The 27,765-nt window shown below is 55.7% G+C and overlaps 1 protein-coding gene across 2 annotated transcripts; it reads left to right on the top strand.

The window, feature by feature from the left end:
• The first annotated feature begins 674 nt into the window (after window positions 1–674).
• LOC105860107 (cardiac-enriched FHL2-interacting protein) lies at window positions 675–27,200 on the top strand. 2 transcript variants are annotated; one of them, XM_076010227.1, is made up of 3 exons: window positions 675–1,152; window positions 16,778–16,880; window positions 22,679–27,200. In XM_076010227.1, exon 3 carries the CDS (start codon window positions 22,823–22,825, stop codon window positions 27,098–27,100), a length of 4,278 nt encoding a protein of 1,425 aa, XP_075866342.1. In that variant the 5' UTR covers window positions 675–1,152; window positions 16,778–16,880; window positions 22,679–22,822; the 3' UTR covers window positions 27,101–27,200. The 2 variants fall into 2 exon arrangements, with proteins under 2 accessions (XP_075866342.1, XP_012600038.2); XM_012744584.3 differs by lacking the exon at window positions 675–1,152 and having other exon boundaries at window positions 15,434–16,880.
• Window positions 27,201–27,765: the final 565 nt, after the last annotated feature.

Below are 27,765 nucleotides of genomic sequence, written 5' to 3'. Positions count from 1 at the left end.
AAGAAAGAAAGAAAGAAAGAAAGAAAGAAAGAAAGAAGGAAAGAAAGAGTCTTGCATTAAATCCTGGCAGTGAGCAGACTCTTATGGGGCCAGCTTGGGAGGGCAAGGAGGGCAACCCGGGAGCTGGCACAGTACGAACAAAGTATGGCAGGTGGAGGAAGTTTGGGGGTCTGTGGGCAGTTTGGGGAGCAGGTCACCACAGGCCGAGACAGAAAGTAGCTATTGGGAAGGCAGATACAAGCCCATCTCAGGGTTGTGGGGGCCAGCCCCTCCCAAAGATGGAAGGGGGAGCTCTTGCCTGGCAGAACAGGACTTGTCCACTCGACTTGGACCTTGCAAACAGCTTGCCACGGCCAAGCTCACCAAGTGGACTTACCTTGCTTCTTCCCCGACTATTCCATATCCTTCTGCAACTCTCACCCTGAAACCCAGCCTGGCCTTCCCCCAGCCTGCAGCTGGGCGTATTACTTTGCTCCAAAAGCACGGCAGAGCATGGCTCCTTACTCGAGGAATGCAAGCTGTGGCCGTCCAGGGCCGATGATGAAACGGGCTATTTCTGCCCCGGGACCTCACAGGCTCCGGGCGCTGGCTCCAAGGCACACACTCTCCTGTTTTTAAGGTTTCCCCAAACAAATGTTTCACTTCCCACCTTGGAATATTTTTATTTGACTCTAGGTGCTGGAATGGCGTTAGAAATCGTTCTGAGTTGACGTTGGAATCGTGGTGAGGGTCCAGGCAGGCAGCAGCGACTTCTCACTCCCAGAGTTATCTGTTACTCGTGGCTGATCTGGATGTAAAAATAGCTGCTGAGGCTGTTTGTTTAATCTGACTGTTACTTGACACCACGCGGGTGTTGCAGTGGGACTGTTTGCCTCTTCCCCACCACGAGCTCCATTTGGTTCCCCCGGCTGGTCTCTATTTAGGTAAGCTTCTCAGACTTCCAGCGTCTGGCAGGCTTCTGGGCACTGATTTTCCTCAGACGGGCAGGTTTGTGGGAAACAGGAGGCTTGGGCTTGGATCCACTCTCCTCTCCTCTCTTCTCCGGGCAGCCCAGCTGAGGAGGGAAGAAGTTCTGGCTGCTGGGCAGAGCTGGGTGTCTCGTTCCTGGGGCAGCCTGAAGAGCGGACGGCCGGGACACACGGAGAGCGGAAGGTACAGTCCGGACGCTGTCTGCTCCGTGGCGTGGGCAGGGAGGCCCAGGCTCATGGCAGCAGGGCCGCTCGTGCCGGGCTGGTGGTGTGCCGGGGCGTCACTCAGCGCCAGGGTGCTGTGCAGGGTGGCGTGTGTGTCAAGGGTCACTGGGCTCGGGGGTTCTTGGTATGCTGGATGTGCCTCGTGGACCGTGTACAGCGGCTGTAGTACATACACGGAGACTTTGTCCTTATATGTTCACTGCCAGGGTGCTCTTTCCCACACGGCTGAGTGAGCACACGCCTGTGGATGTGCCCAGGGCCCTGAGGGCCCTGCATTGCCGAACGGGGGTGACCCCATGGTCACAGGCTTTGAGGCTGGCTCTCTGGTCTCCCCCAGGTCTTGGCCTGGCAGGGTCATACGAGCTGTAACAGAGAAAAATTGATGATCCGGACATAGTGGCTCATGGACTCCATGGGCACATGTGTACCCAAAACAAACTCTCCACGGGTTGCCCGTTCTCACGCACCCTGGGAGGGGCCCAAGCAGACGCCCGCAGGGTGGACTTGACAACTCCAAAGTTTTTTCTGGTGGAGGAGAATTGGTCATTGATTGAGAAGAGCTATGCTGACTAAGTGTGGGAAGCTAGAAAGGAGAATTACTATTCAGGACTTTAAAACACCTTCGTAAGGGTAGGAACCTGGAGAACAGATTAAACAAATGTGCATATTAAATGAGGCCCGGCTTTCCAGCATTGGAGTTCCCTGTATGGTAGTGGTTGGAAAACTACAGCCTATAGGCTGGGTGTCTGGTTTTGTAAATAAAGTTTTATTGGCATACAGCCACGATCATTCATTTGCATATTGTCTGTGGCTGCTTTCCCACTGCACCAGCAGAGACCACATGGCCTGCAAAACTGAAAACATGTACCATGTGGCCCTTCACAGAAAAAGTTTGCCGACCTCTGCAGTACAAGAACATTTCTCAGTGTGGGTCTATTCAATACAAAATGTATTAAAAACCAGTGAAAGTTCTTGCTTAGAATAGGCTGTGTGCCAGCCGCTTCAGGACCAGTGGCTGGCTGGACCAGCGCCTCCTGCCCTGCCTGGGCCCATTTTTCAGGTCTGGCTGGTATACAAAATACCCAGTTTGCCATTGTGGTGCTGGGAGGGTTAGTTTAGCTGTGGTATCACCAGATGCACAGCGTATCTGTGTGGCCTGGGCCGCTGGGCAGATTGTGCTTATCGGGTGGTTTATAAATAGCCATCTCTGGTGACCAAGTCCAACGTGCATCTGCCCCTGGGTCTTTGGGGTGGAACAATTATGCCTGCTGGTGGGTGACCAGAGCTCGTTGGGAAGTGAGCCAGTGTGCTCTCTGGGAGGAAGGGGCCTGGTGGAAAGCACATCCTAGAAGCAGAGGGGCTTGAGTCCCCTGGAAACCCAGGGAGAGAGAACTGTCTGAAGGAGACAGGGAAGGCCAGAGCCAGCTTTGCATCCTCTACATCGATGCCTAATCACCAGGACACGGGCAAGCGTCTGCATTTTCTGCTTCTTTGCCCCTGGCCTTAAGGAAGCCCTGGAGACCCTTACTGAAGAGGAGAAGCCCCATGTCTTGAAATAGCCCTATTCCTCCCACCTCCGCCAGAAATCTCAGTAGCTCAAACCTGCCAGTGGTGCCAGGACTGGGCCGTCTTCCTCATTGGCTCTCGGGACTTCACTCCATCTGCCCAGGGTTGTGGGGGAGGCAGAGGGCTGTAAGAGAAGGCCAGCGCAGGCACTCAGTGCCCCCAGCAGGAGCACAGGGGCTGGAGTGGGCCTCGGTCTTTTGTTCACTGGAGGCGGTAAGCCCCACGTCCCCAAACCCAGCCAGCGCAGAGCCCTTGACTCAACCTTATGTTTCATTTATTAACGGCTAGTTGGAAAAACCCAAACACGTCTTAATGTCTACTTGGTTCCAGGGTTCACCACACGAGCTGGTGGGGTACGGAGGGGGAAGGACAGGGCTCAGTGGAGGCACAGTCAGGAAAGAGCCAGAAGTGGGCATGTGGAGCCCATGCTGGTGCCGAGATGTGTCGCCCCAGCGTAAGTCTTTCTGGAACATGCCCCGGAGGGCTGTGCGTGTGACAGGGATGGTGTGAATGATACACGGCCTCCTGGCGCCGGGTGAAGGCGGAGCGGCTCCTCCAGACCGCAGTTAGGGGCGCCGGGAGACGGCTTGGTGCACACGCCTTCCCCTCTGCGCCTGCGTGGCTGGCCTGGGGCGTGTGACGGCAAGGGCCTGCGACCCAGGTGGCTTTCTCCCCAACCCTGGGAGACCTCTGCCAGCAGGAAGGGGAAGGCAGAGCCCTCTGGACCGTGGCCTGGGACAGTGGGGGCCTTCCTTGGCGTCCTCCTCTCTCTGCATGGCGGACCCCTGAGGGTCAGGGTCAGCCCCACAGGACGTGAGCCCGGCTCAGGCAGCCAGGACCCCAGAAGGGCTTCCAGATCCCATGGAGGTGCCCACACGTGGCTTCTGCGGAACCGCAGGGGCCTCGCACTCTGGGCCCTCTTCCTTTGCTCAGTTGTTCCACCCTTCCCTGAGAGGCCCTCTGGGTGGGCTTGAGCGGTGAGGGACTGCGAGTCTGGGCTACGGGCAGGGTCTGTCTCTGCCTTAGCAGTCTAGGAGCCCCTTCCCCTTCCCCTGCCATCTCAAAGCCTCCTCCTGCAGCTTGCTGGGGCAGGGAAAGGGGCTCCTAGATGGCTGAGGGAGCCTCTGAAGGGCTCCCCAAGGCTGCCCCGCCCTCCCCGGCTCCCTGTGGGTCCAGAGCCTGGTTTCCGACCTGGCACCACCCAGCCCCACCTGCTAGGGCCGGGTCACAGCCAGGTCATGGTGCAGCTGCCCCTTGGCTTGCCCTGGCCTGAGGCCACCAGGCCGCAGCAGCACCCCCAGCTTGTCCCCTCGCCTGGCCCTGCTAGCCTCTCTCAGAGGCAGGTCAGGCCCAAGGCTGCAGAGGTCGAGGGGCCGGAGCTCGGCCCACTGAATTAAACCCGCGGATCACAGCCACTTCCAGCCGCCACTTCCCTCCTGGCAGGCACAGGCTGACCCTCCATGTGCAGAGCCAAGTGTCTCTCCGGCTTTAGTCTCCCTCACCCAGTGCGGAGGTCTTGTGAGCCCTTCAGAGAGGCAGGCACTGAGGTTTAGGGAGGTGCAGCAACTTGCCCAGGATGCACAGTTAGCAAGGGGCTGAGATTTTAACTTGAGATCTGAGGCCAAAGCCCAGGGCTTGTCCTAACCACCTCCCATCCCCAGAACCCCTGGCAGCACCCAGCAGATTCTCTAGGAAGGAGGCCATGCCACGAGACAAAGGTCAAAATCCTCCTTGGAAGAGCCAAGCGAGCCCAGGGAGGCACACAGGTTTCATCCAGCTCCTTAGACCTTCCAGAAGCTGCCCCAGGCAAAGCCTGCTAGGGCTACAGGACAGGCAAATGCAGGCTCACAGGCCAGCTCTGCCATCTCTCAGCAAGCCCGGGCCTTAGCTTCCTCCCCTGTGATATGGGACTAATAACAGCTCCCACCTCCTTTGAGGTCCTGCGAGCATTAAAGAGCAAATACAAAAAGCACCAAGTACATGGTAGAAATACAAGAACTGCTTTTTCCACTCCATGGTCCTGTTTGGCGATATTTTTTCTGCTGCTTAAACTCCAGCTTGGGTCTGTACCTTTCAGAGGCCGCCAAGGAGAAAGCCCAGTGCTTCCGAGTCCAGCCGATCTGTGCTTACTGCTCAGCCAGAGAGCAGCTGGCACCACGGTGGCCACCAGGCACTCTCACATCACGATTACCTCCCCTCTGTACCAAAGAGGGTCACGCGTCTGAGCACCTCCAGTTCTCGGGGTGAGCCTCGCCCTAGAAGGAAGTGGCGTTCCCGCCACTCGGCGACGCCGCAGAGCCGGGTGCAGGGCGAGCGCAGACACAGCACAGGCCGTGGCCGTTGCCGGCCCTGAGACCCCGCAGCCAAGAGGCCGCGGCCCGTCAGAACAGCCTCAGCTGCTCACGACCTGCAGCTCCTTCCGCAGCTGTGGTCTCGGGACCGCGGTGGGACCCAGCGCCGTCTGGCCAGCCCGCAGGGCGTTCTGGAAAGTAGGAGGACCCTGCCTCGTGAAAGGAGAGGGGGACGCGGCTCGGGCCTTGTCTCGCACGCAGCAGCCGCAATCCACGGAGCTGTTTCTCACCTCGACACAGCCATGGGTTTAAGTGACGTGTCGTGGGAGGAACATCTTTCAGCTTTAAATTCTAGAAGGATAACCTGGGTGGTCACTTCTGAATGCTCTTTCTTGCCATGAGGAATTCCGTGAGGGAGGCTTGACCAGCTTCTCCTGACTGTGTCCGCACGGCAGGAGGCTCCTCCCGGCCCTTCCCCTGGCTGAGCTCGCCTCACGATGCCTGGCGAGCTGGAGAAAAGACGGCAGTCGCCTGCCATTTACTTCCCAGCCTCCTCCAGCAGGGACACGGGCACAGCTGGCCTCTGACCTGGCAGGAGGCTTAGGAATCCCAGGGGCGCTCTGCACACAGCTTGCTGGCGTCCGGGGTGGGGTGGCCTCTGCAGGAGAGCTGGGTCCTGCCTCTCTGGCTTTACTAAAGCAAATGCTCCCTGGCGGGACAAGAATGACAGAGAGAGATAGAAAGAAGGTGCTAGGACCGGGGCTGCCACCCCCTCCTCACCCTGCACAAACCTGGTGGCAGTTGGAAGACCATCCCGTCTCTCTGCTGTCACTGCATCCTGGCTCTGCTGCTCTTAGCTGTGTGACCTTGAACTCATTCCTCAACCTTTCTGACCTTTACTTTCTCTACTTAAAGTTCCTTTGGCAGCAGCCCTACCTAGTTTGGCAGTTGTCATGACCATCGAGCGAGGTCGCGGGTGCACAGTGTGTGGCAGGTGACAGGTGCACACAAGTGGGGTAGATGTGCGGGGCTCCTGGCAGAGTGCTAATGCTTGGCGGTGCCACTTCCAGCTCTGCTTTTCTGCCTGTGGCACCAGCCCTGTGGCACGAGTCCACAGATGGGGGGCTGGGTGCATGGATGGCTGGAGGTCTCTGTGGGACCCCTGCCTTCCATGGCTCAGGGGGGTCCTGCCTGAGCCTCCTTTCTCTGCCATGTCTGGCACACCCCCTCCCCATATTGCCTGGCTCTCCTCCCAGGGGCTAGAGAGAGGATGGTTGCTGAGGGACACCCCTACCCTCATCCCCAACAAACCCAATCGCCCCTTCCTCTAGACAAGGCCCTTCAAGGTGGAGTTCGGTCCATAGGTTACAATCATCCTGAAACCACCACTTCCTAATCCAAAAGGATTTCCACAAGCATCAGCTGCTGGGTCGCCTTAGGAACTCACAGGGGCGCTCTGTTAGCCAGCCCCACGGTTACCGAAACAAGACAGATTCAGACAAATTGAGTGGCTTGTCCAAAGCCTGTCTGGTCTTGAAGCTCTTAACTGGAGAGCAGTGTGCTCCCGTAGGTAAGGGGCAGGGGAGCGTTTCAAGGTCTTTGCACCCGTGCTATGGAAGCCTGAGCATTATCGGTGAGGGAACAGAAGGACACCCTGTGTCTCAAGACGAGCTCCAAGGAGACCTGAAGATAAGAGCCAAGAGCAGGGGGCTGCGGGGTGGCCAGGGGCAGGGGCTCCCCAGAGGGGCAGTGTGGTGCTGAGCAGGGCTCTTGCCTGCAGCTGGCATTTCAGAAGCCGCTGGAGGAGGCTGCCCAAGTGCAGGAGGCAGGGATCCCCTCTGCAGCAGCCTCGGGTTCGAGCCCCACACCCCGGAACTCCACCTTGGAGGGCCTTGTCTAGACTCCACGCTCCTCTTCGGTAAAGAACAAGAGTAATTCCTGCCTCATGACACTGCTGTGAATACTAATTAAATAATAATCAATAAATATTAGTCAATAGCACGGGGTTATAAAGTGCCTTTATACCAGGTGCTCAGTAAAGGGGAATTTCTCTTATCCGTTCATTCGTCTAACAAACAAATGGCCCCGTGCTGGGCACAGGCCCTGTGTCGCCACTGGGCTCACAGCCCAGAAACAGAAAGGCAAGGCCCAGCCTGGCGACCCAACCTAGCCTGGGGTCTCCTCCTCTCCCCAACGAAAATCTGGTCAGACCCCACCCATAGCTGCGTTCAGTCCTCGGGTCTCCAATTCCCCCCCTTAGATGAAAATCTAGCTCACTATAAACAACAGCCCTCAATGGGGCTTACTTAGGGACAGCCTGAAAATGCCACTGCAGATCGTAAGTCATTACTGAGTCCTGGAATCACTTACTAAGTTACAAATAGGTTTTCTAAATGAAAGAATAGAAAAGAATAGAATGGAAATTATCAGAACAGTGTAAGTAAGAAGGACGAGTTTTGCTTCACAAAGTTTTCCTTGACACATACATGTCCCTGAGCAGTGATGTGTGCTGTGATGCAGATGTTTCTTACTACGTGTAGAGGGAACACCTCTGCTCCAGGAAGACTCTAGAAGCATGTGCAGGACGCACGCGTTGCTCGCTGGGCCCGGCGCGGTGGCAGGCGAAGTGCAGGGCTGCAGCCGGGCTTCTGGGCCTCCTGGGGCACAGGCACCCCCGCTGGGGTTGATGGAGGGGCTGGTGGGGTGGCTCTGAGGGTCTCTCAGCAGTGCCCGCCTCAGTGACCCATTCCGTGGAAATTCCTTTCCCTGGAGTGGGAAGCCATCCTGGGGCGGGGCAGTTGTCATGGTCCTGATTTTACAGGTGCAGTAACAAAGGGACACACCCACTGTGTGGCCTGAGAGCGAGGGGCACACCTGAGAGCGAGGGGCACACCTGAGAGCGAGGGGCAGCAATCCCTACTGCCCAGACTGCCTATGCGATCCCGCTCTCGGATCAGGCCCTGCCATCCCCTGACGCCAGGGCAAGATTCCCCGGGAAGTGTGAGGAGGAAGGCGTGGCTGGGCCACCACATTCCAGATTCCACAGCAGCGGCTCTCAGCCAGGTGTGATCTTGCCCTCAGGAGACGTCGGCAGTGGAAAGTGCCAGGTTGAGAAGCTCCATTAGGAACCTCCTCAAGGTGCGCAGCATGAGCTGCGTCTCGCAGGAGAGAAACCCAAGGCTCGCGCGCTTGGTATCCTGCAGTTGTATTCAGCAAAGGTGGGGCAGCACTAGGGTCCCCCCCACCCCGATCCCGGGTGGACCCCCCATTGTCATAGCCCCTGCGTCTCTGAAATAGCTGTGAGTCCTTCCTCTGGCACCTGCCCCAATCCAGCCCAGCAGTAGGCGTGGCCCTGCAGTGAGGGTCTAACAGGAGGTCGGTCCGAGGTCAAGGCTGGGCAGCAACCATCTCTGCTCATTTGACCCTCTTGTCTTCGCAGCTTGCCCATCAGGCGCTGCCCCTCCCGGGCAGGGGAGCAGGACCAGCACTCACCCAGCTCAGGGAAGGCGTGAGGGAGGGGAAGCAGAGTTGTTTGGGGTCATCTGCTGTCCATTCCAGATCTTTCATGCTCCTCGTTTCACCTTTGATGGCAATGCAGCTGCTCCTATAAAAGCAAACTGGAGCACTTCTAAGCCCCCAAGGAGAATCTAAGGGCCTCCCATTCAGGGGCATCTGGCCACTGAGGCTGGGCCCTTCGGCATCTGCAGAGAGCACCTGAGGGAGCACCACAGAGACACTGGCAGTGCCAGGCTCGAGCTCCTTCCTAGTGGGAGGGAGCATCCAAAGACCCTACCTGTCCTGGCCAAGTCCAGCCCATCTGGCCACAAGGAGCTCCAAGGAGTGACCCCAAATAATATTCCACCTGCAAGAAGTGGTCAGAAACAGCGTGAGGATGACAGCTCTTGGGTCAGCCTCTATGGAGTGAGGCTCCGCCCAGGTGTCCTTGTCAGAGCAAACACAGGTGCAGTGAAGCCTGTTGAGATTCAGAGAGTGCCAAAGCCTCGGGCACCGTGCAAAGCCCACTGGGGCACACCTTGTCCCAACTCTGCCTCTGAAGTCACGTCAGCATAGGAAATCGTGCTACAAACCAGTGTTCTTGCCCAGAGAGCCAGTTATTAAACATTGCTTGGCCGGTCCTTGTCATCACAGAAGAGGAACAGAAGCAGGGAGGGGACAGGTTGTGGGGGACTCATTAAGCCCAGCCCCATTCTCCTTCTCTCTTTTTTTCTCCTACGACTGGGGCCCCTCCCTGAGTCTGTGATGCCAGGTGTCGGGCAGCCTCGCGTGCAGGGTGGCCTGAGTCAGACCAGGCCAGGCCTTCCCTGAGTCAGGCTCCCTGGCCTCTCTCTGCAGACACCCAGGCCTGAGCCACAATCGGAAGCTGCTGGGGAAGGACCTGTCCAGACGCAGGGACCAGTTGCTCAGGCCAGAGTCAGCAGAGAAAGCCTCTCTCCTCCACGCTCCCCCTGAGGGTGGCAGGATGCATGCAGCCCCTGCGACCACGACCCTCTGCTCACCGCCAGTCCTGTAGGTCCAGCAAGCCCAGGCAAGCTGGTTTCTTCAGCCACAAGCCCTGAGGTGTACAGGGGTCAAAGGCCTACACGCGACATGGTTTGTAGAAGGCCAGACTCCCGCGAGGCCGGAGCTACATGAGAGCCATACCGACACCAGCCACCCCGTGCTCCTGGGCCGCCCACAGCCAGCCTTCTCTCCCCCAGGGCCCAGGAGTCTCGCGGTGAGTTTGAGAGCCCTTGGCTTGCCTGGTCTAGCACCTGGGTTGGGGGCCATTCAAGCCAGGCTGGCTGCAGGCTGACACCCTGTCCCCTGGGTGCCAAATACCAGACCAATGGAGCCCAAATGGCCAAACCAGATGTGCAGTGACTCGTGTGCAAATCAAAGCTGTGTTTTACATGCAGAAGAGGCCCTGCCCAATGGAAGCCAATCGAAGTAAATGTGATTTTACAAAGCAACGCCCTCCCAGGATCCATGCTGTTCCACAGGGGGAGGGCCCAGGCCAGCCCTGCCCATGGCTGGGTCTCCTGCCCCAGAACAGGGGTAGCGTGTAGTCTCAACAGGTGCTCCATGAGCCACTGCTGAGTGGATGAATGCAGAAAAGAGCGTCAGGTTTGGCTTATGAGATCCCATGTTTTCTTCCAGTAGAATCTAAATGAACTTAAAATTCCTGATTTCCAAAAGTCAAGAGGGGTTGCAAAGAAAAGCAATTGCCACATCTGGGAAGAGCCAAGCAGGACTTACCCTGGGGCCAGAGAACAGGACACAGTACACCCAGGCCAAGGACTGGTGTGGCTCTGCGCCAGCACTCAGCTCTAAGCAAAGTACAAGTGACTGACCCAGCAAGCCTCAGTTTCCTCACCTGTGAGATGGTGAGGAGGCCTCTCCTGCCGAGTTTTATCCAGAAATAAGCGAGCACAGCCAGGTGCAGTCTGAGACCTGAGGCTGCCACTTCACAGACACTCAACAGTGCCTGCCCTCCTCCTCTGGACCCTGACGGAGGAAGTCAAAGACGTCACTTTTGCCATTTCTTCATGCACTGCTATGGACAGAATGTCTGTGTGCTCCAAATTCATCTCCAACAGGATGGGGTTAAGAGGTGGGGCCTCGGAGAGGTAATTAGGTCATGAGGGTGGAGTCTCTGATGACAAGAATAGTGCCCTTATGAAAAGACGCATCAGCGAGCTTCCTTCCCTCTCTCTCTCTCTCTCTCTCTCTCTCTCTCTCTCTCTCTCTCTCTCTCTCCCCCCCCCATATGAAGACACACGAGAGAGTGTCTGCCACAGCCAAGATGACAGCCCTCACCAGACACAAGATCTGCCAGTGCCCTGATCTTGGTCTAGCCTCCAAAACTGTGAGACGTAAACATGTGTTGTCTGAGCCACCCAGCCCATGGTATTTCTGTTACAGTAGCCAGAGATGGCTAAGACACTCACCTCATAAAACGTAGAACATAGACAAGGACGTTCCCCTTGAAACAGGAGGGCTGTTGGCATTGCACAGAGAGGTCAAGAGCTTGGCCAAAAACTAACCAGCACGTCATGGGTCCGAGCAAAGCAGCCAGTGTTGCGTGGGGTGGTGGAGGCTGTGTGTGCTGGGCGATGTGCATCCGTGGCCTGGAATGGGGTCTCCAGGCTGCCACAGACAGGGAGCTGTCCCTGCTCACTGCACTGAACTGCTCCTGAGCAGGCCTGAGTCAATGGCTCAAAAAGGCAACCCAGAAAGAAGAGCAAGAGGAATCAATTGCATTCTGTTAGGGTCTTCTGGGTGCGATAAAGCCAACCCCGTCATCCCCACTGTCTTCCTGCTTCCCCTTCACTAAGAAGGGAAAACACCATTCAATTAAGGTAATTAAATTCACCCAAAGATCTTGGGCTCAGAAACCACACTGCAGGCAAGCGGTCAAGCCCAGCAGCAGAGCAAACCCCAGCGGCTCCTGCGGGAAGTCGGCAGAGACGGAATAGAGCAGGGGCTGCCCCAGCCCTGCAGGCCCCAGCCAGGAGGGCCCCACGTTTGCCGGTCAGATCGACACGTCCACTCCTGTGGTTGTCTGGAAAAGCTGAGCTGAGAAGATCCGCAGGGGATGAAATGAAACCTTCTTTCCTCCGCCTGCATCCTCCATTCTCCCGTGCACTGCAGCCTGTGGGCCAGAGCAGGGCCCGAAGCGCCTCCCAGGACACGTCTGTAGGAGCCTGGGCCCGCAGGCCGGAGGCTCGGGGTTTCATCTAGAGCAAGCGCGGTATAGTCCAGTGGTGAGCGCATGCTGAATCCCAGCCCCAGTTCTTGTCTTTCTTTACATGCTGTGTGACACTGAGCAATGTCCTATGCCTCTCTGTGCTTTCATTTCTCCACCCAGAAAATGGTGACAACATGGCCTACTCAGCCCGCCACAGAGGGGTCATGAGACTCAAACAAGACAGTGAATGCTACAGTGTGTCATGAACTGCAGGGTGACATGCACACATGAGCCATCATTGTCACTGTGTCATCTCAGTGTTGACTCACCATACTGGCTTCCTCTGATTGTGGATCCACTTTGGGTGCTAAAAGTTGGTGAGGACCTTAGGTTACCCGATAAAAAACAAAGTCCAGTGGAGTTTGAATTTCAGATAATAGATTTTTAGTATAAGTATATCCCACATATTGCATGAGATATACTTACACTAAAAAGGTATTTTAGTATATACTTAAGTGTAAGTATACTTACACTTACTTTAGTATATACTTTAGTGTAAAAAGGTATTTATTCTTTATCTAAAATTCACATTTCGCTAAAGATCCTGTGTGTTTAATTTGTTCGATGTGGCAGTCTGGCCATGCCAGACCACCAACTGTTCCCTTCCCTGCTGTGGGCTGACTCCAAGGTCGCGGGTCCCAAGCCCTGCTTCGCCCTCGCCAGCTGTGAGACTCCTCCCCTCTCTGAGGCTCAGTGGTCTCATCTCAGAAGTGAAGCTGAAAGTGCAGAGCCACATGGGTGATTATGGTCCCTGAGCTGGGGCCTCCAGAATCACAGTGCTCAGGTGTATGTGGAGCATCTGGAATAGGCCTGGAATATAGGATTTGATATGCAGAGTCCCCTCCCCTAGCCGATTCCTGCCCGAGCGGCCTATAAGGAATGAGGGTGCAGAGCCCACCAGCAAAAGTTGGGCTACGTGACTCTCTCAGGCCTGGAAGACAAGGAGAACATGGGGTGCAGAGCCTTCAGCCCTCCCTCCACCTGCACCCTGAACACCCACAGCAAACCCCTGTCATCACAGCCTGTGGCCCAAGAGCTGCACTCAGCAACAGCAGCTGAAAGCGTTTACAGTCACCAGCATGCACCAGGCCCTGGGTCAGTCAAAGACAAGCCGGGCCGCAGACCCCAATCCAAGGATCTCAAAGTATAGTGGGAGAGATGGACTGAGGGGGAGGAGGGAGGAGATTCTATAAGGACTAGGAGAGCAGAGGAGGAAGTGATCCCCAGTAGTGGCCAGCGGACAGAAAAGAACATTCCAGGCAGAGGGACTCCCACTTGGAGGAGACAGTCCAGGACACGGGGGTCCTGCGGCTTCCTTATTCAATGCACCACAGGCCAAGCTCCCCAACAAAGAGGAACTTGAGGGTCATGCCAGGCATCCGTAAGGGATTAGGGGAGACAGAGAGTTATGTCTGCAAAAGGCAGCACGTCCTGGTCCATGAGAGTCCAACAGCATCATGTGGCAAGGCATGGAAAAAGCATCACGTGGGAAACCTTTTGGAAGAGTTAGAACTCAGCAATGACTGTGCAAAGGGTATTTCAGTGCTCGTCTTGAGAAAAAGCTGGTTCATGGGAGGCATGCTTAGATTTGATTGGTTTGATATATTCTGATTCAAAAAGATGACCCTGCAATAAGGACAAGACAAAACACATCCTTGAGCGTAACTCTCCCCACCCCAGGGCTACCGAAGCACGCTTATGTGCCCAGTTCACGCCATGGGCAGATTTATAGTGAGTATGGCAACGACCCTTTGCCCCTCCCCAGTGGCTGAACTGGAAGGTTCTTTCTACTAATTCCTGCCTGGGGATCCTATTTCCCAGTGTTTGCTCTGGTGTTTTGCAAAGCCTGCTTGACCTGATGCAAACTTGGCTCAGGCCAGCGGTGGAGAGCTAGAGACCCGTAGAACAGGGTGCTGCTGAGTTCCGCAGGCTTGCCTGCACAGCACTGGGCAGAGCCAGCTCTCCAGCTGCTGACACCCATGATTTAGATCATCATCATGGAGTGGCCATTCACACTGCGGCTGTGGACAGAACCCAGGCTAATGTCAACAAATATTTGCTGGGAGCTGCCCCTCCAGAGGGCATCAAAGCTACCCCCAACTTGGAGCACGGAGAGCAGTGACAAGGACAACTGGGAAGTGGAGAAGTCATGAAGTCGCTTCTCACTTCTCCCTGATGCAAATGCTAACCAGCATTCACCTTGAAACTCAATCCTGACTTAAACGCATGTGCCACGGTGCCAGTGGACAATGTCCCCAGCCAGCCGGCCAGCAGTCTCTAAGAATAATCCAGTCCACCTGCTTCCATCTTTTACCACAGGCAAATTTTATATATTTTAGGGCTTAGAATAAAAAAGCGAGGTGGAGGGATTTGCCCCTTCACTAGACACACGCCTCTCGCACTGTGCGCTGTGCTCTTTATACGTGACGGCCATGGGTCGGAGGGCCAGGCAGACCTGGCTCCCCGCATCATGAAGCCCCCAGGCTAGCAGGAGAAACAAACATTAAACAACAAACCTCCCGGTTAAATACTTAATTATAATTACAGTACTGAACGAGAAACAGGTATAAACTCTTATGAAAGTGTATCACCGGGGACTTGAAATAGCCTGAGGAAGCTGCCTTGTTGAAGGAACATGTGGACCGGTCTCTGAAGTACATGTAGGAGTTAACCAGGTAGCAAGGAAAACGTGGAAGTAAAGGATTCCAAGGGGAGGGAACAACGTGTGCAAAGGCCCTGGGACAGGAAGTGGCATGGCCTATTGAAGAAGCCGGAAAAAGGCCAGTGTGGCTGGAAAGCCAAGCCGGAGGGGACAACAGTCTGAGATGAGGCTGGAAAGAGGATCTGCGTTAAGGAGATTGATTTTCATTCTCCAAAACCGAGAAGCCATCGAGGGATTCTAAGCACGAGGTTGACAGGAACAGACGTGACTGTCAACAGCAGGTGTGGGTGCGGCGCAGGAATGAACACGGGGTCCTACCGTAGCCCAAGGAGACAGGACAGCGGCGCGGCCCACGGCGGCCGTGGAGAGAGTATGGGGGAGGAGCTGGAAACGGATGGGAGGCACAGGAGGAGGAGGAGGGAGAAGTCGCAGGTGACTCCAGGTGTCTGGGGTCCCCGGGGAGAACACTGGCTTGTGGAAAGCTCCGAGTCTGGAGTCTGTTCGAAGGGCTGGGGACAGGGGCGGGACTGGCGGGGCAGTGGGGGCGCGGGGCCTGCGGGAGCATCAGGTGCAGACCTCCAGGACGCCACAGAGCAGAGCGGAGCTGCCGATGAGGAGAGGAGGCCGGGCGGGGCGCAGGGCGCCCGCAGCGGAAGAGAGGAAGAGGAGAGAGAGCGGCCAGGCCCGAGGAGAAGCGCCCGCCGGGCTGGACGGCAGTGGCCGAGAGTCTGCGTGCAGCCTAGAAGCCACAGCAAAAATGACCCGTAAGAAGGCCACAGACATGAATGGGGGCTTTCCAGGCCGTGATTAAATATTCATTTTTAACTCTGTGTACTCCTTAGACCAGATTCCAGGACCCTGTTTAGAAGGCGGCTCGGCCACATGCAGTTTATCCTCCGTCACGTTTCCTGAAGGAAACCACACCTTTTTCCTGGAAAGTATTAATATTCTTCGAAGCAGAGTTTCCACCAATTCAAGTTTGCTTCCTTCGAACAGTTCCAGGTGGTGAGCAAGACCACGCTCGCCGCCTCTGGAAAACGCGTTGCGGCCGCACAGCAGTGAGTCGCTTAGGCAGCTGGCTGGGGGGAGCCCGAGCACAGAGGGACGGGCCCCCACACTGTCACAAGGTAAATGCCACCATGTCTTTCCACACCTGCGTCCCACCCACGTGCAGCACCAGGTGGGTGTTCAGAGCTCATGGAGCTGCAGCGGTGGCATGGCTGGGTAGTCACTCCACTGGGTCGATCTGAGTTTTTCAGGCGGCTGTAACACGCAAGGCGGAGGATCTTCCTCAATACAATGCTTTTGTCTTCTTCCTTTTTTCCTGTGCTTCAGTTTGCTGTTCAGGGGAAAAAAAATCAGAATAAAGATAACCCAATTCAGAACATTGTCACCAACATTTACTGAGCTTCTGTTTATTGAACTCAGTATACAAAAGCATGTGAGACTCCCTTCCCGGGTTCAGGGACTTTTCTTTCTAGTGGAGGAGAGAAGACTCGTCAGTGTCTGAAACATACGGGGGGTGCCACTCGGCCGGGGGACACGACAGAGGCCCATCAAGCCGGCCCGGGAGTCGGGGCTGGGCCGCGCCGTGTGGCGGTAGGCACAAAGCGCCTCTGTGATTCTCTGAAGAAACTAACTTCACAAATTTGATCTATTGTGATTATTAATGTTATTAATAAACTACCTTGGATTAGATTCATATCCAGGAGCTAGGAGCTGGGGAAGGTCTTATGGAAACCCCAGTGGTCTGCATTTAAAATTTGCACAGTAGATTTATTTTAATTAGTTTACACTTCATTCTGGGCACTCTGACAATCCTCCTGGGCAGCTTTTTGGTTCTTTTAGCTGTCAAAATAGATACTCAAGCCTCCTGCCAGCAGTAAATCGAACACTGTGCCGCCCCTTGATGAGTGGACTTGAATACGGCTGCTCCGGTCCCCTCTGCCCTGAAACCCAAGCTGTCAGTTCAGTGGGAAAAGGGCCTTTGGTCAGATGTTAGATCATAAAGTAATTCACAACCGGGACACTCGCATTAGAATCCCAAAGGCTTGAAACAGGCTCTTGAAGACTTATTGGACCACGAGCAAATTAATGAATAGTAGAATGGATATAAATTAACTCTATGTTAGTTTTCACTAAAAATGGCTATATAGAAATTTTGTTGAGTTCAAGTGTGGATTTTAAGAAAGTTTTTTTTTTGAAAGCCAACTGCATCATTGTATTACTGACATTTAAAGATCTCTTGTCCACTGAACACAGGCTGGGCCTTTTGGTCAGTTGGGTTCCACTGAAATTATTTTCTTCTTTTTTCTAGATGGGCAGTGGTGACACCACATATAAGCATGAAAAGAAGTTTTAAAGCTGCAAACCCCAGAGGCCAGCAAGGCAGGCAGCATCAGCCCTCAGTGCTGTGACAGGTATGGACCCAACCCAAGAGCGGCTTCTAGAAACAACTGCGGTTTGGGCCCTGTGCTGAGGGTGCCCTGTGCGGGGGTGTGGAGGTGAGGCCAGCTTTACGGCTTTCCCATCAGGCTCCAGGTATATTCAGTCAGAATTGAAGAAATTGTCTGAACAAAGCCAGCAAGGGCGGGAGCTGGCTCTCTTTTCCCTGAGGCAGGAGTAATGAGTTATTTTCCGAATGCTTTGAAGATCGGATGCTTCCTCACGGTTTGGAATTATGATTAAAACTCAAGATCAGCTAGGGCTTTTTGGCCACAAGCAACAGAAACAGGAGACGGAAAAAATGAAGCAGAAATTAAGCAGTGTTAGAAGGGAACTGGAGGTCTTACAGACTCATGGTAAAGGCCAAAGTTCCAGGCCAGGCCCCGTCAGGGACCAGGCAGCCCCAGGGCATCCCGAAAGCTCCACCGCTGGGAAGGCTGGCTGAGCTCGCCCCCAGCACGTGACTCCAGGAGAACCAGCGCCATCGATGGGCCCACACCAGGGCTCACGTCTGCTCTGGGCCCAGGACGCCTTGGCAGGCACCTTGACTTTCTGCCTCTCCAAGACCGAACGCCATGGGAGGAGGAACTTCCCCAAAAGGTATCAGGTACTTTTACTCAGAAGAGGAGGATGGAAGCTGAGTGTCCAAAAAATATATAGCAAATACTTGCTAACAGTCAGGGGTTTTTAATTGGGTAGAGGCTGTTCACTTGACTCTAAGCTTCTAATGCGGCTGTTCAACCATCCTATTTTCTCCTTAATGTGGAAGTGCAGAGAGCCCAGTATCCCTGAGTTTGGTCCTTGGCAAGGTGTAAAGTCCAGCATTCAGGACACCAGGAGACTTCTGACTATATTGGTAGGATCTCAAAAGGCAGAAAACCTGACTTACAAGGGCCAAATCCACTAAGGTCCCCACAGCCCCAGTAATACCAGTTCAAGCGGGTGGTGCTATCACAGCTCATAGCTCAGCGTTGCTGGCCAGGGCCTGGCGCTCCTCCTCTGCCCCGCCTCCAGGCCCAGCAAGTTGGCTTCAGTGGCCATCGCTCACCCCTAGGCTGGAGTCCCAACCCCAGTACCTTGGAACGTGACCTTTTCTGGAAATCGGGCTGTTACAGATATAATTAGTTAAGATGAGGTCATTAGGTGGTCCCGGATCCAGTGGGACTGACGACCTTATAAAAGGAGAAGATTGGGACATGGAGACAAGCATGGAGCAGTGGCAGTGTGAGGACACATGAGGTAAAGCCAGCCGTCCTCAAGCCAAGGAGGGAGGCCTGGGCACATCTCACAGCCCTCAGGGGACCAGCCCTGCCGACGCCTCGCTGTTGGACTTCCAGCCTCCAGAACCAGGACACCGGGCACTGGCGCCGTCTGGGCCGCCCGAGTGCCGCCTTGGTTACGGCAGCAGCACAGAGACAGGCTCTGCTCAGGCTTCGCTCTGCGCCCAAAGCAAGAAGAAAGGCACCCACTGCGTGGAGACGTCAGGATTGTTCCTTTGAATAGAAAGGCCGGCACTTTCCCAGACTTCTGCGGCCTCCCTCCTTGAGACCAGAGCCCTGTCCCCCACCAAGCCAGCTGTGTGGGAGGCTGAGGACAGCTTTTCTAGTGGTTGCGGGTGAAGGGAAGGGTGTGTGCCCACCCAGCCCCCTGAGTCTGCCTCCGCCCGCCACGCGGGCCCATGTCTCCCTGGCTCGCAGCCCTCTAAAAGCATGAGCCGAGCTTCCCGGGAGGCGGCAGCCCGCTTCCCAAGGCAGGGCTGGGGCCGTGCAGAGAGGCCTTCCCGGAGCAGGTCAGCTGCTGCTTGTTGGATCATTCAGTCTGCCAGGACGCAGAGTCCTGTCCTTTCTCCAGAGCCCAAGCTCGATGCTATCACTGACAAAAGCAAGCCACCCGCCCACGGGTCAGCAGCGGAAACTCACCGGAGTGCTGTGGTCAAAAGAAGGAAACAACAGACCCGAAGAAGGCTGGCCACCAGGACGGAGGACAGCACTGGCAGCTCAGTAGCTTCAATCGACCCCGTGACCAACCGTGACCAGCCCTGTGCAGCGATGTTGTCCCTAACCTCCTGGGGCCTTGCAGGGGCCACATGACCCCCATTCTACAGAAACAAGAGTGATTAGAATCACGCAGCACCCTGCAGGTGGGGGAACACAATGCGGCTGCCCCAGCCAGCCCGTGGTCACAGCAAGGCGAGGTGGAGCCGGGCAGGGTCTGGGCTTCTGGCGCGGGCCCTGCCTCCTGGTGGGAGCGCCCTCACCTCCCACCCCCCAGAGCACCGGCAGTCTCATGGCCAAGCCGGGAGCCGGGGGACGAGCACAGGCCGCTCAGCTCCTGCTGCTGTGAGCAGGGCCGCTGTCTGACAGTGTCCCAGCTGCCAGTGAGGACGCAGCAGCACCCTGCCAGATGTTCACTGACCCAGACACCCCCACGTGGGCCCACTCCAGGGTCAATACTTGCAATTTTGTCTAACTTTCTATGTCTTCCTTTTCTTGTTCCCGGTCCCAGGCCAGGCACTGTCCTAGGCGTTAGAGGTATGTGTCCCAGGAGGGAACAGTAAGGGTCCCAAAAGCAGCATCCTCAGACAGTATCCGGAAGAGCGCTAACAACGTGCTGCCGCACACCGCTAGGATGGCCATGATCAGAATAAACAAACAAGTGTTGGCAAGGATGTGAAGAAACTGGAATCCTTGCACGCTGCTGCTGGGAATGTGAGTTGACACAAGCACTATGGAAAATAGTCTGGAGGTTTCTCAAATAATTAAAAATGGGACTACTATTTAATCTAGCAGTTCCACTTCTGGCTATATACCCCAAAGGACTGAAAGCAGGTTCTCAAAGAGATACTTTCATACCCATGTTCATGGCAGCCTTACTTACGGTAGCCAAAAGTTGGATGCAACCCAGTGTCCAACAGTGGAAGAATAGATAAGCAAAATGTGGTATGTGCACACACACACACACACACACACACACGCGCGCGCACACACACGCGCACACACACGCGCACGCACACACGCGCACGCACACACACGCGCACGCACACACACGCGCACGCACACACGCACGCACACACACACACAAGCGCACACACACGCACACACACGCACACACGCACGCACGCACACACACGTGCGCGCACACACACGCGCGAGCACACACACACAAGCGCGCACACACACACAAGCGCGCACACACACACACGCGCGGTGGGATGTCCAGCCTTGAAAAGGAAGGAAAGTCTAACCTGCTACAACATGGATGAACCTTGAGGGTATTATGCTAAGTGAAATTAGCTAGCTACAAAAGGACAAATACTGTGTGGCTCCACTTTTATGAGGTTCCTACAGTTGTCACATTCGTAAAGACACAAAGTCAAATTGTGGTTGCCAGGGAGAGGGGGAATTGGGACGTCGCTGCCGGGTGTAGAGCCGCCGGGTGTAGAGCTTCAGTTTTGCGAGATGAAAAGGTTCTGAGAGAGTGGTTGCACAATGGGAATGCACTTAACACTACTGAATTAAATACTTAAAAATGGTTAAGATGGGAAATTTTATATTATATATATTTCACAATTTTTTTAAAAAAGAAGAGAATGTAATGAAGGGGCTAGACAGAGGTGTAGGCAGAGTTAGGGGACCCCAGGGATGCAGAGACACTCAGAGAGCGGGAGCCAGCGTCACCAAGACCCAGCCAGCAAAGGGGAACGACATGTTGTTGGCACCCAGCCAGAGCCCGGGTGAGGGCCACAGCGACAGGAGCGGAGCCTCTGGTCCCCACGCCGCCGCAGGAAGGGAGCAGGAGGAGACGCGGCTCCCATCCCTGCGGGCTCCCACCAGCACCTCCCACTGGCCACACACGAGGGCAAGTCAGAGTCACGGGCCCAGGTGACGTGAGCCCTGGAGACCGTACGTCCTTGGGGCGGCTCTGGGACAAGGCACAATCAGCAAATGGACATCCCAGCGGTCCCTAAGCTCCTGGCACTAACAATCCAATGATGGGATAGGCAACAAAGAAATAAGTTTAATTTTCGACTGTGCTCAGTACCATGAAGATAAACTGTGCACTGTGAGACAGGTGACTGAGGAGAGAACACCCAGGGAATTTCAGGGAAGGACTCTCCAAAGGACACATCTGCGCCCCGGGCCCGTTTTGAGGAACTGGCTCCCTGGATTGCGAGGCCGGCAAGTCCAGTCCGCGCAGGGCCGGGCCGCGGGCTGGGCGCGCAGGAAGACCTGATGCCGCAACCCCAGTCCAAAGGCGCTCCAGAGGCAGAATTCCCTCTTCCTGGGGAACCTTAGTCTTTTATTTTTCTAAGCCATTTTATTGAAGTAAGATTGACATACAAAAGCTGTATGTGTTTAATGTGCACAACTCAATGAGTTTGGAGATAAGAACACACCCATGAAACCACCACCACAATCCAAGCATAGACCTTTCCATCACCTCCAAAAGGTTCCTCCCACCCCCTTTAGTTATTACTTTTGTGGTGTGTGATAAGAATACAATGGAAGATCTACCCCCTTAGCAAATTTCATGTATACAATAGAGTACTGTTAACTATAATCCTCATGCTCATCTCCAGAACTTACTCACCTTGCATACTGAAACTTTACCCCTTTGACAAAAAACTCCCCATTTCCCCCCTTCCCCAGTCTCTGGTACTCCCTGTTTCTATGAGTTTGACTTTTGGATTCCTCATATAAGTGACATCATTCAGTATTTGTCTTTCTGTGACTGGCTTATTTCAGCATAATGTCCTCAGGATGTCACAAATGTCAGAATTTCCTTCTCTTTCAAGGCTGAATAATACTCTGTTGCATGCATATCTCGTGTTTTCTTTGTCCATTCATCCATTGACAGATGTTTAGTTTGCTTCCATGTCTTTGCTACTGTGAATAGTGCTGCAATGAACACGTGGATAAGATACCTCTTTGAGATTCTAATTTCGTTTCCTTTGGATGTACACCCAGAAATGGGATTGCTAGATCATATGGTAGTTCAATGTTTAATTTTTTGAGGAACTTTCATACTGTTTTTCCTAGTGACTGCACAAACTTATATTCCCACCAACAGTGTACAAGAGCTCCCTTTTCTCCACATCCTCACCAACACTTGTAATCTTTCATTTCTTTGATAACAGCTATCCTAACAGCCTGAGGCTCACTGTGGTTTTGATTTGCATTTCCCTGATGACATTGAACAACTTTTCATATACCTGTTGGCCATTTGCATGTCTTCTTTGGAGAAATATCTGTTCTATTTCTTTGCCCATTTTTAAATTGGCTTATTTGGTTTTTTGCTACTGAGTGTAGGAATTTCTTATGTATTTTCAATATTAACTTTTTATCACATATATGGTTTGCACCTATTTTTTCCCATTCTGTAGGATGCCTTTACATTTTTTGTGATTGTTTCCTTTGCTGTGTAGAGTTTTTTAATTAATGTAATCCCACTTGTCTATTTTTGCTTTTGTTGCCTGTGACCTCAGTCTTTTCTCTCTTAAGCTTTCAACCTACTGGACAAGGCACACCTGCATTATGGAGGCTAATCAGCTTTACTCAAAGTCTACTGATTTTAATGTTAATCGCATCTAAAAAATACCTTCCCAGTCACATCTAGACTAGTGTTTGACTAGAAACGGGTACAGTAGACTAGCCAAGTTGACATATAAAATTAGCCATCACAGGGACCACTATCCCCCCAGACCCGCATGCAGTCTTGCATAGTGCTACTAAATTGGATATCCTGTTCTCACTTGTTCTTCTTTCTTTTGCAGAGAAAAATAAACCCACCTGGTAATTGCAGATGGTTGACAAAAAACTCTAATTTTGTGGGAACGGGGCTACATCTAACCCTTGCCAGAATTATCACCGGAGGCGCCCCTGGCTGACGGGGACAGTCTTCCCAGAGCTGACAGATAATGCAGGGGAACAAGAAGTGCACGGACGGGCTCAGCGACTCCTCGAGCATCGGCAGCGTGCTGGACGATGCAGACAGGGAGGTGAGCAGCCTCACAGACCGGGCGTTCCGGAGCTTGTGCATCTCGGAGGACACATCCTTCCATGACTCCGATCTGGCCCTGTCCCCGGATACCACTCGCCAGGTGTTTGGGACTTTCCACCAGGGAACGGTGAGCCACACCCACAGGAAAAGTGGCATTTGGAGCCAGCTACCGGCCCAAGGCACAGAGCATGCAGGCTGGGCAGCCACCTTCCAACAGCTACCCAAGTACGTGCAGGGGGAGGACAAGTACCCCAAAAGCAGCCCCCCTCCGACGCCAGCCCAGAGGAGACTGGAGGTGCCAGTTGCCGGCCTGAGAAGCAGCAACAAGCCTATCTCCAAAGTATCCTCACTAATCCAGTCCTTCAACAGGACGGAGAGCCATCGTTGCGAGATCAGGCCTGCAACCAGCAAGCCCCCAGCTCTGAAAACCACTCCCAAATTTGCTCCTCTTCCAGACAACAGTGTCAACTTCTGCTTCGATTCCGCCTTTCTGACAGTCAGGAGGGTGCCCGCTGAAGTTTCCAGTGCCCATCAGAGCAGCCACCAGCCCGGCAGGAAGCACGGAGAACAGGAGTCCCCCCAAAATCCTGAAATGGCCTGTCATGGCTCCAGCAGCTTCCTCCCAGCGCCTGACAACGCGGCCATCTCATTAGAGTCAAAGTTCTCCTCCCCAGCCCGCAAGCCACCCCCGGGTGAGGCTGGCAGAAGCAAGGAGTGGGCTCATAAAGGGACCTTTCTACACAGTGAAAACAGTGCTTTTGAGTCGTGGCACGCCCACCAACCAAAGTTGCTTGAGAGAAAGAACGCTGCTGAAACTGTCCCAGAAAGCAAAGCTCCCAGATGTTATAAGGACGTGCCCCTGCTACGAGAACCCCACCCTCCTGAGCACGAAGTCTCGCCCTGCCAAGGCCAGGCCAGCTTCAGTGAGGCCGAGAGCAGACTGGCCGCCGGGGCTCTGCTGGCACCTGGGCCCTGGGGGTGCAGGGATCCAGGAGCCCCGGTGTCTGCCATGGAGGGAGAAGCTCCCAGCTCGCAGCCTGACCCTCAAGTGAAGCCTACCCAGGCCCCGTGGAGGAAACCAAAGACTGGCAAAAGAGGGAAAGCAAGTCTACAAGAGGCTGCAGAAGAAAAGAGACAGAGCAACAGGAGAGGCCCACCTCTGTACACAAAGCACGACCCCCAGGGGCAATTTCCAGAAAATGATGCTCTTGACATGCCTGCGGACCCAGGTGAGCATTACAACCCCCCTTTCAACATCAGCAAGCTCCTGACGCCCATCATACCCACCAAGCTCGCCCCAGATCCGTCAGACAGTCCGCCCGCGGAGACCCCCTCGCCCCCAGGACAGCTAAACGGGTACCAGGAGAAGGAGCCCAGTGAATGCCAGTCTCGAGACAGTTACAAGTCCAAAGCCCCTAGCCTGCTGTTCAACCTCAAGGACGTGCGGAAGCGTGTGAAGAGCACGTACAGCCCCTCACCTCTCCTGCGAGACCTGGATGAGCAAAGCAGAGGGAAGGTTGGCGGGAAGCAAGAGCCCGCGAGCAATGGCATCATGCTCGCCAATGGGCTCGAGGACAGTCCCCCAGACGAGCTTTCTGAGGAGAGACCTGAGGATGCCCTTACTGCATCACAGCTCGGTGCCCAGGAAGACCCTGCAGCCGACCTCAGTGGGGCCCCAGCAGACAGCTGTCTAGCCCCTAGCACACCTCCAGTCGTCGCCAACACCCCCTTCTGTGTCAACGGGGAGGCTGCCGAGAGCAGTCACGAGCACGCCTATGCCCACGGAGGGTCGGAGCTGGGGCCTGGCAGGCCCAGATGGCGTCCAGACTCCAGGGAAGGCGGCCCCAGGAAGCACCTGTCCCTGAAGCTTTGCAGCAGGGAGCCTGAGGCTGACGAGGCCGCAGAGAAAACAAAGACCCAGCTAGAGAACGGGCCCTCGAGATCCGACTCGCAGGAGACAGAACCCAAGAGAGAGGCAGGACTGCAGAACCCACACTTGACCCAGAAATTCTCCCCAGGGCCCCTGTCCCCTGAGGAGGAAGATGTGTTTTACAGCGACAGCCAGTCCGATTTTATGCCGAGCATCCAAGGCAAGGCCAAATTCAGCACCAGCTCGTCAGATCAATCCTTTGCCTCGTTTGATGATCAGCAGAAGACGTGGTTTACTGAGAGCCAGCAGGAAGACAGGAGGAACGGCATGAGTGCAGGTGACCGTCAGAGGGACGAGAAGGAGAAGGTGGGCGGGGATGCAGAGGAGCCTCAGTGCCGGGCCGCCGGCGCTGGGGGCGCGCGCAGGGAGGTGCGGGGCGAGGTGCTGGGAAGAGAAGGGGAAGATGTGTGTGAAGGAAGGTCCGGGAAGGCGTCCGCGGAAGAAGCTAATCCCAGAGGCTCTTGGGTTGGGGCACGTAGGGGCACCTCCCTTTCACACGCCAAAGACCCTGTGCCCTCCTCGTCTTCTGCTACAAACAAGCACATACTGTTTACGATTAAAGACAACACGCTCAGAGCCACCCCGGTAATAAAACCCATCATGCTGCCTCTCCTGAGGACCATGTCCTCCGAAGACTCTCTGGGCAGTGCCCATAGAGAGGAGGACTCGCCAAGGCCAGGGTGGGGGGAGGATGCTGGTTTCTGTGCCCCTAAAAGCCAGGAGATGCCTGGCACGCTGGCACCTGCTAACATGCAGGGCACACACATGAAGCCCTTGGCCCGTGGCGTCACAGAGGAACCCGGGCAGGTGTCCAGCACAGCCAGAATGGAGACCTCCCAGCTAGTCCCAAAGGGGAATCTCCCACCTCTGCCTCTGGGGGAGGGGGGGGCCGGGGTGAAGCCACCCCCAGATGCAGCGCATAAAGTCTTGGCACACGATGTCAAGAGCAGTCCCACAGACTCAGGGAAGCCGGCCGCCCCCCGGGACATCCCAACAATCGCTTTACCTGAGGGTGACTTAGAAGAACGGCCACTGCCATGGCAGCTGGGAACTTGCTGGGAAGAACGGACACAAGGTGCCAATAGTCACTTTTTGCCTATGCCCAGGGCAGGGCCACCCGGGAGAAGACCCGTGCGTGCTGAGATGGCGACTTCCCCCAACCCCAGCTCCCTGGGGGAGAGCAGCGTGTGCTCCCCTGCCGCCAGTGAGCTGGAGCTACTGCCGGAGGAGCCCCCTCGAGCCAGCCCCTGGGCCAGCCCCGGTCCTGCCAGGCTCACCAGAAGGGAGGACCTGACCCACGCCCTCGTGTGGGAGGCTAGCTCAGACCCTCAACTCGAGCCCTCGGCAGAAGACCTCCGGACGCTCTCTCCGCGAGACTCGCTGCCGGATATGGCCACCGGCTCTGCAGGCCCCCCCGGGAGGCCGGCGCTCCCTGCTCAGCTGGAGAGGGCGGCCAGCAAGCCGCCCGCAGTCCCGCCCAAGACAGAGAAGGCCCTGCGGCGGGCAAAGAAGCTGGCAAGCAAGAGGAGAAAGACCGACCAGTTGCCAGAGAAGCTCGGCGAGCCCCGGGAGGGAAAGCCCTGCCCAGAGGACTTGGAGTGGACAGAGCGAAGGCCACCGTCCCCTGGAGAGAGGCCGCCACACAGCTTCCCCGCAGTGCGCTCCGTGCCCCCTCCCCTGCATCGCCACTCCGTGTCCGGCTTCTCGGAGCCCACCGGGGGACAGCCTGGGGGGCCCCAGTCCCTCACGCCCTTGTCCCCTTACCCCGCCACCCAGAAGGTGCTCCAGGACCCCCAGTCCGGAGAGTACTTTCTCTTCGACTTGCCACTCCAGGTGAAAATCAAGACCTTCTACGACCCAGAGACAGGCAAGTACGTCAAGGTCTCCATCCCCTCGTCCGAGGGGGCCTCCCCTGAGCCGCCCCTGCCGGAAGCCCCGGCCGCCCCCTACCTGCTGTACCCCGGCCTCCGGCCCGTGCCCGTGACAGCCCTGACGCCCCTGCGCTGCTCCTCTCAGCTCTCCGCCCCCACCTTCCTCAGGCAGGGCCCTCGCGCCCCGGGGGCCGCCCGAGCCCGGCCCCAGAGTGCCCACGAGACTGGACTGCAGCTGGCCCTGGGGCCTCAGGGAGACCCCGCCCAGCACTCTGCAGGCCAGCGCCCCCAGGGGCCTCCCCGGGGCCCAGAAGAGGAAGGTGCAGAAGCTCCAGGCCTGGGCATCATCTCCACAGACGACCTGGAAGACTTTGCCACAGAAGGCATTTCTTGAGAATTGCAGGAGACGACCCCCAGCCCCAGATAAACCCAGAGGAGCTTACTTCCCCTGCCCCAGAACAAGTAACACACACACGCACACACACACACACACACACACACACACACACACCACCACCGCCTAGCCATTGGAGATCCCTAGAGTCCAAAAGGAAGTGGGGGTGCTGAGACAGCCCCCTCTGGAGGGCCCCAGGCTCCCCTCTGATGAAGGGCGCTGCTTGTGTGACAGCCCCTCCGTGGCCCTCCCGGATCCTTTTCGCTCCCCTCTCCCACCCTCCCTCCCTGCCCTGGCCGTCCCTGGTCCTGAGGGTCCCTCTGCCCCTGTGCCCACCCAGACCCCTGAGCCCCCCAGACACAGTAGCTGGTTCCCAGGTCCCTCGGGGAGAATTGGAGGACCCCCAAGGCAATCTCGCAGGAATGTTTGTTTGCATCAAAGCGGTTTTCTTCACAGGGGGAGACTCACCTCTGAAGGCTGTTTTCTGGTAAAGAAAAGGCCACCTTTCACAAAGTGAAACAGGTTTGCAGCTGTGGTTCTGTCCCTGGACTCCTATCCTCCTGTGGGCAGTGGGGGTCAGGTCTGGAAGGAGCTGCCTCCCCACCAACTGCAGCCCCGAATCCCACCTCATTCCTACAACCCGCCTCTGCCTTCCAGGGGCCAGG

This window comes from Microcebus murinus, chromosome 14, assembly GCF_040939455.1.
Source record: "Microcebus murinus isolate Inina chromosome 14, M.murinus_Inina_mat1.0, whole genome shotgun sequence".
Classification (NCBI taxonomy): domain Eukaryota; kingdom Metazoa; phylum Chordata; class Mammalia; order Primates; family Cheirogaleidae; genus Microcebus; species Microcebus murinus.
The sequence above is the reverse complement of the archived record's forward strand: the minus strand, read 5'-3'. Positions and strand labels throughout refer to the sequence as shown.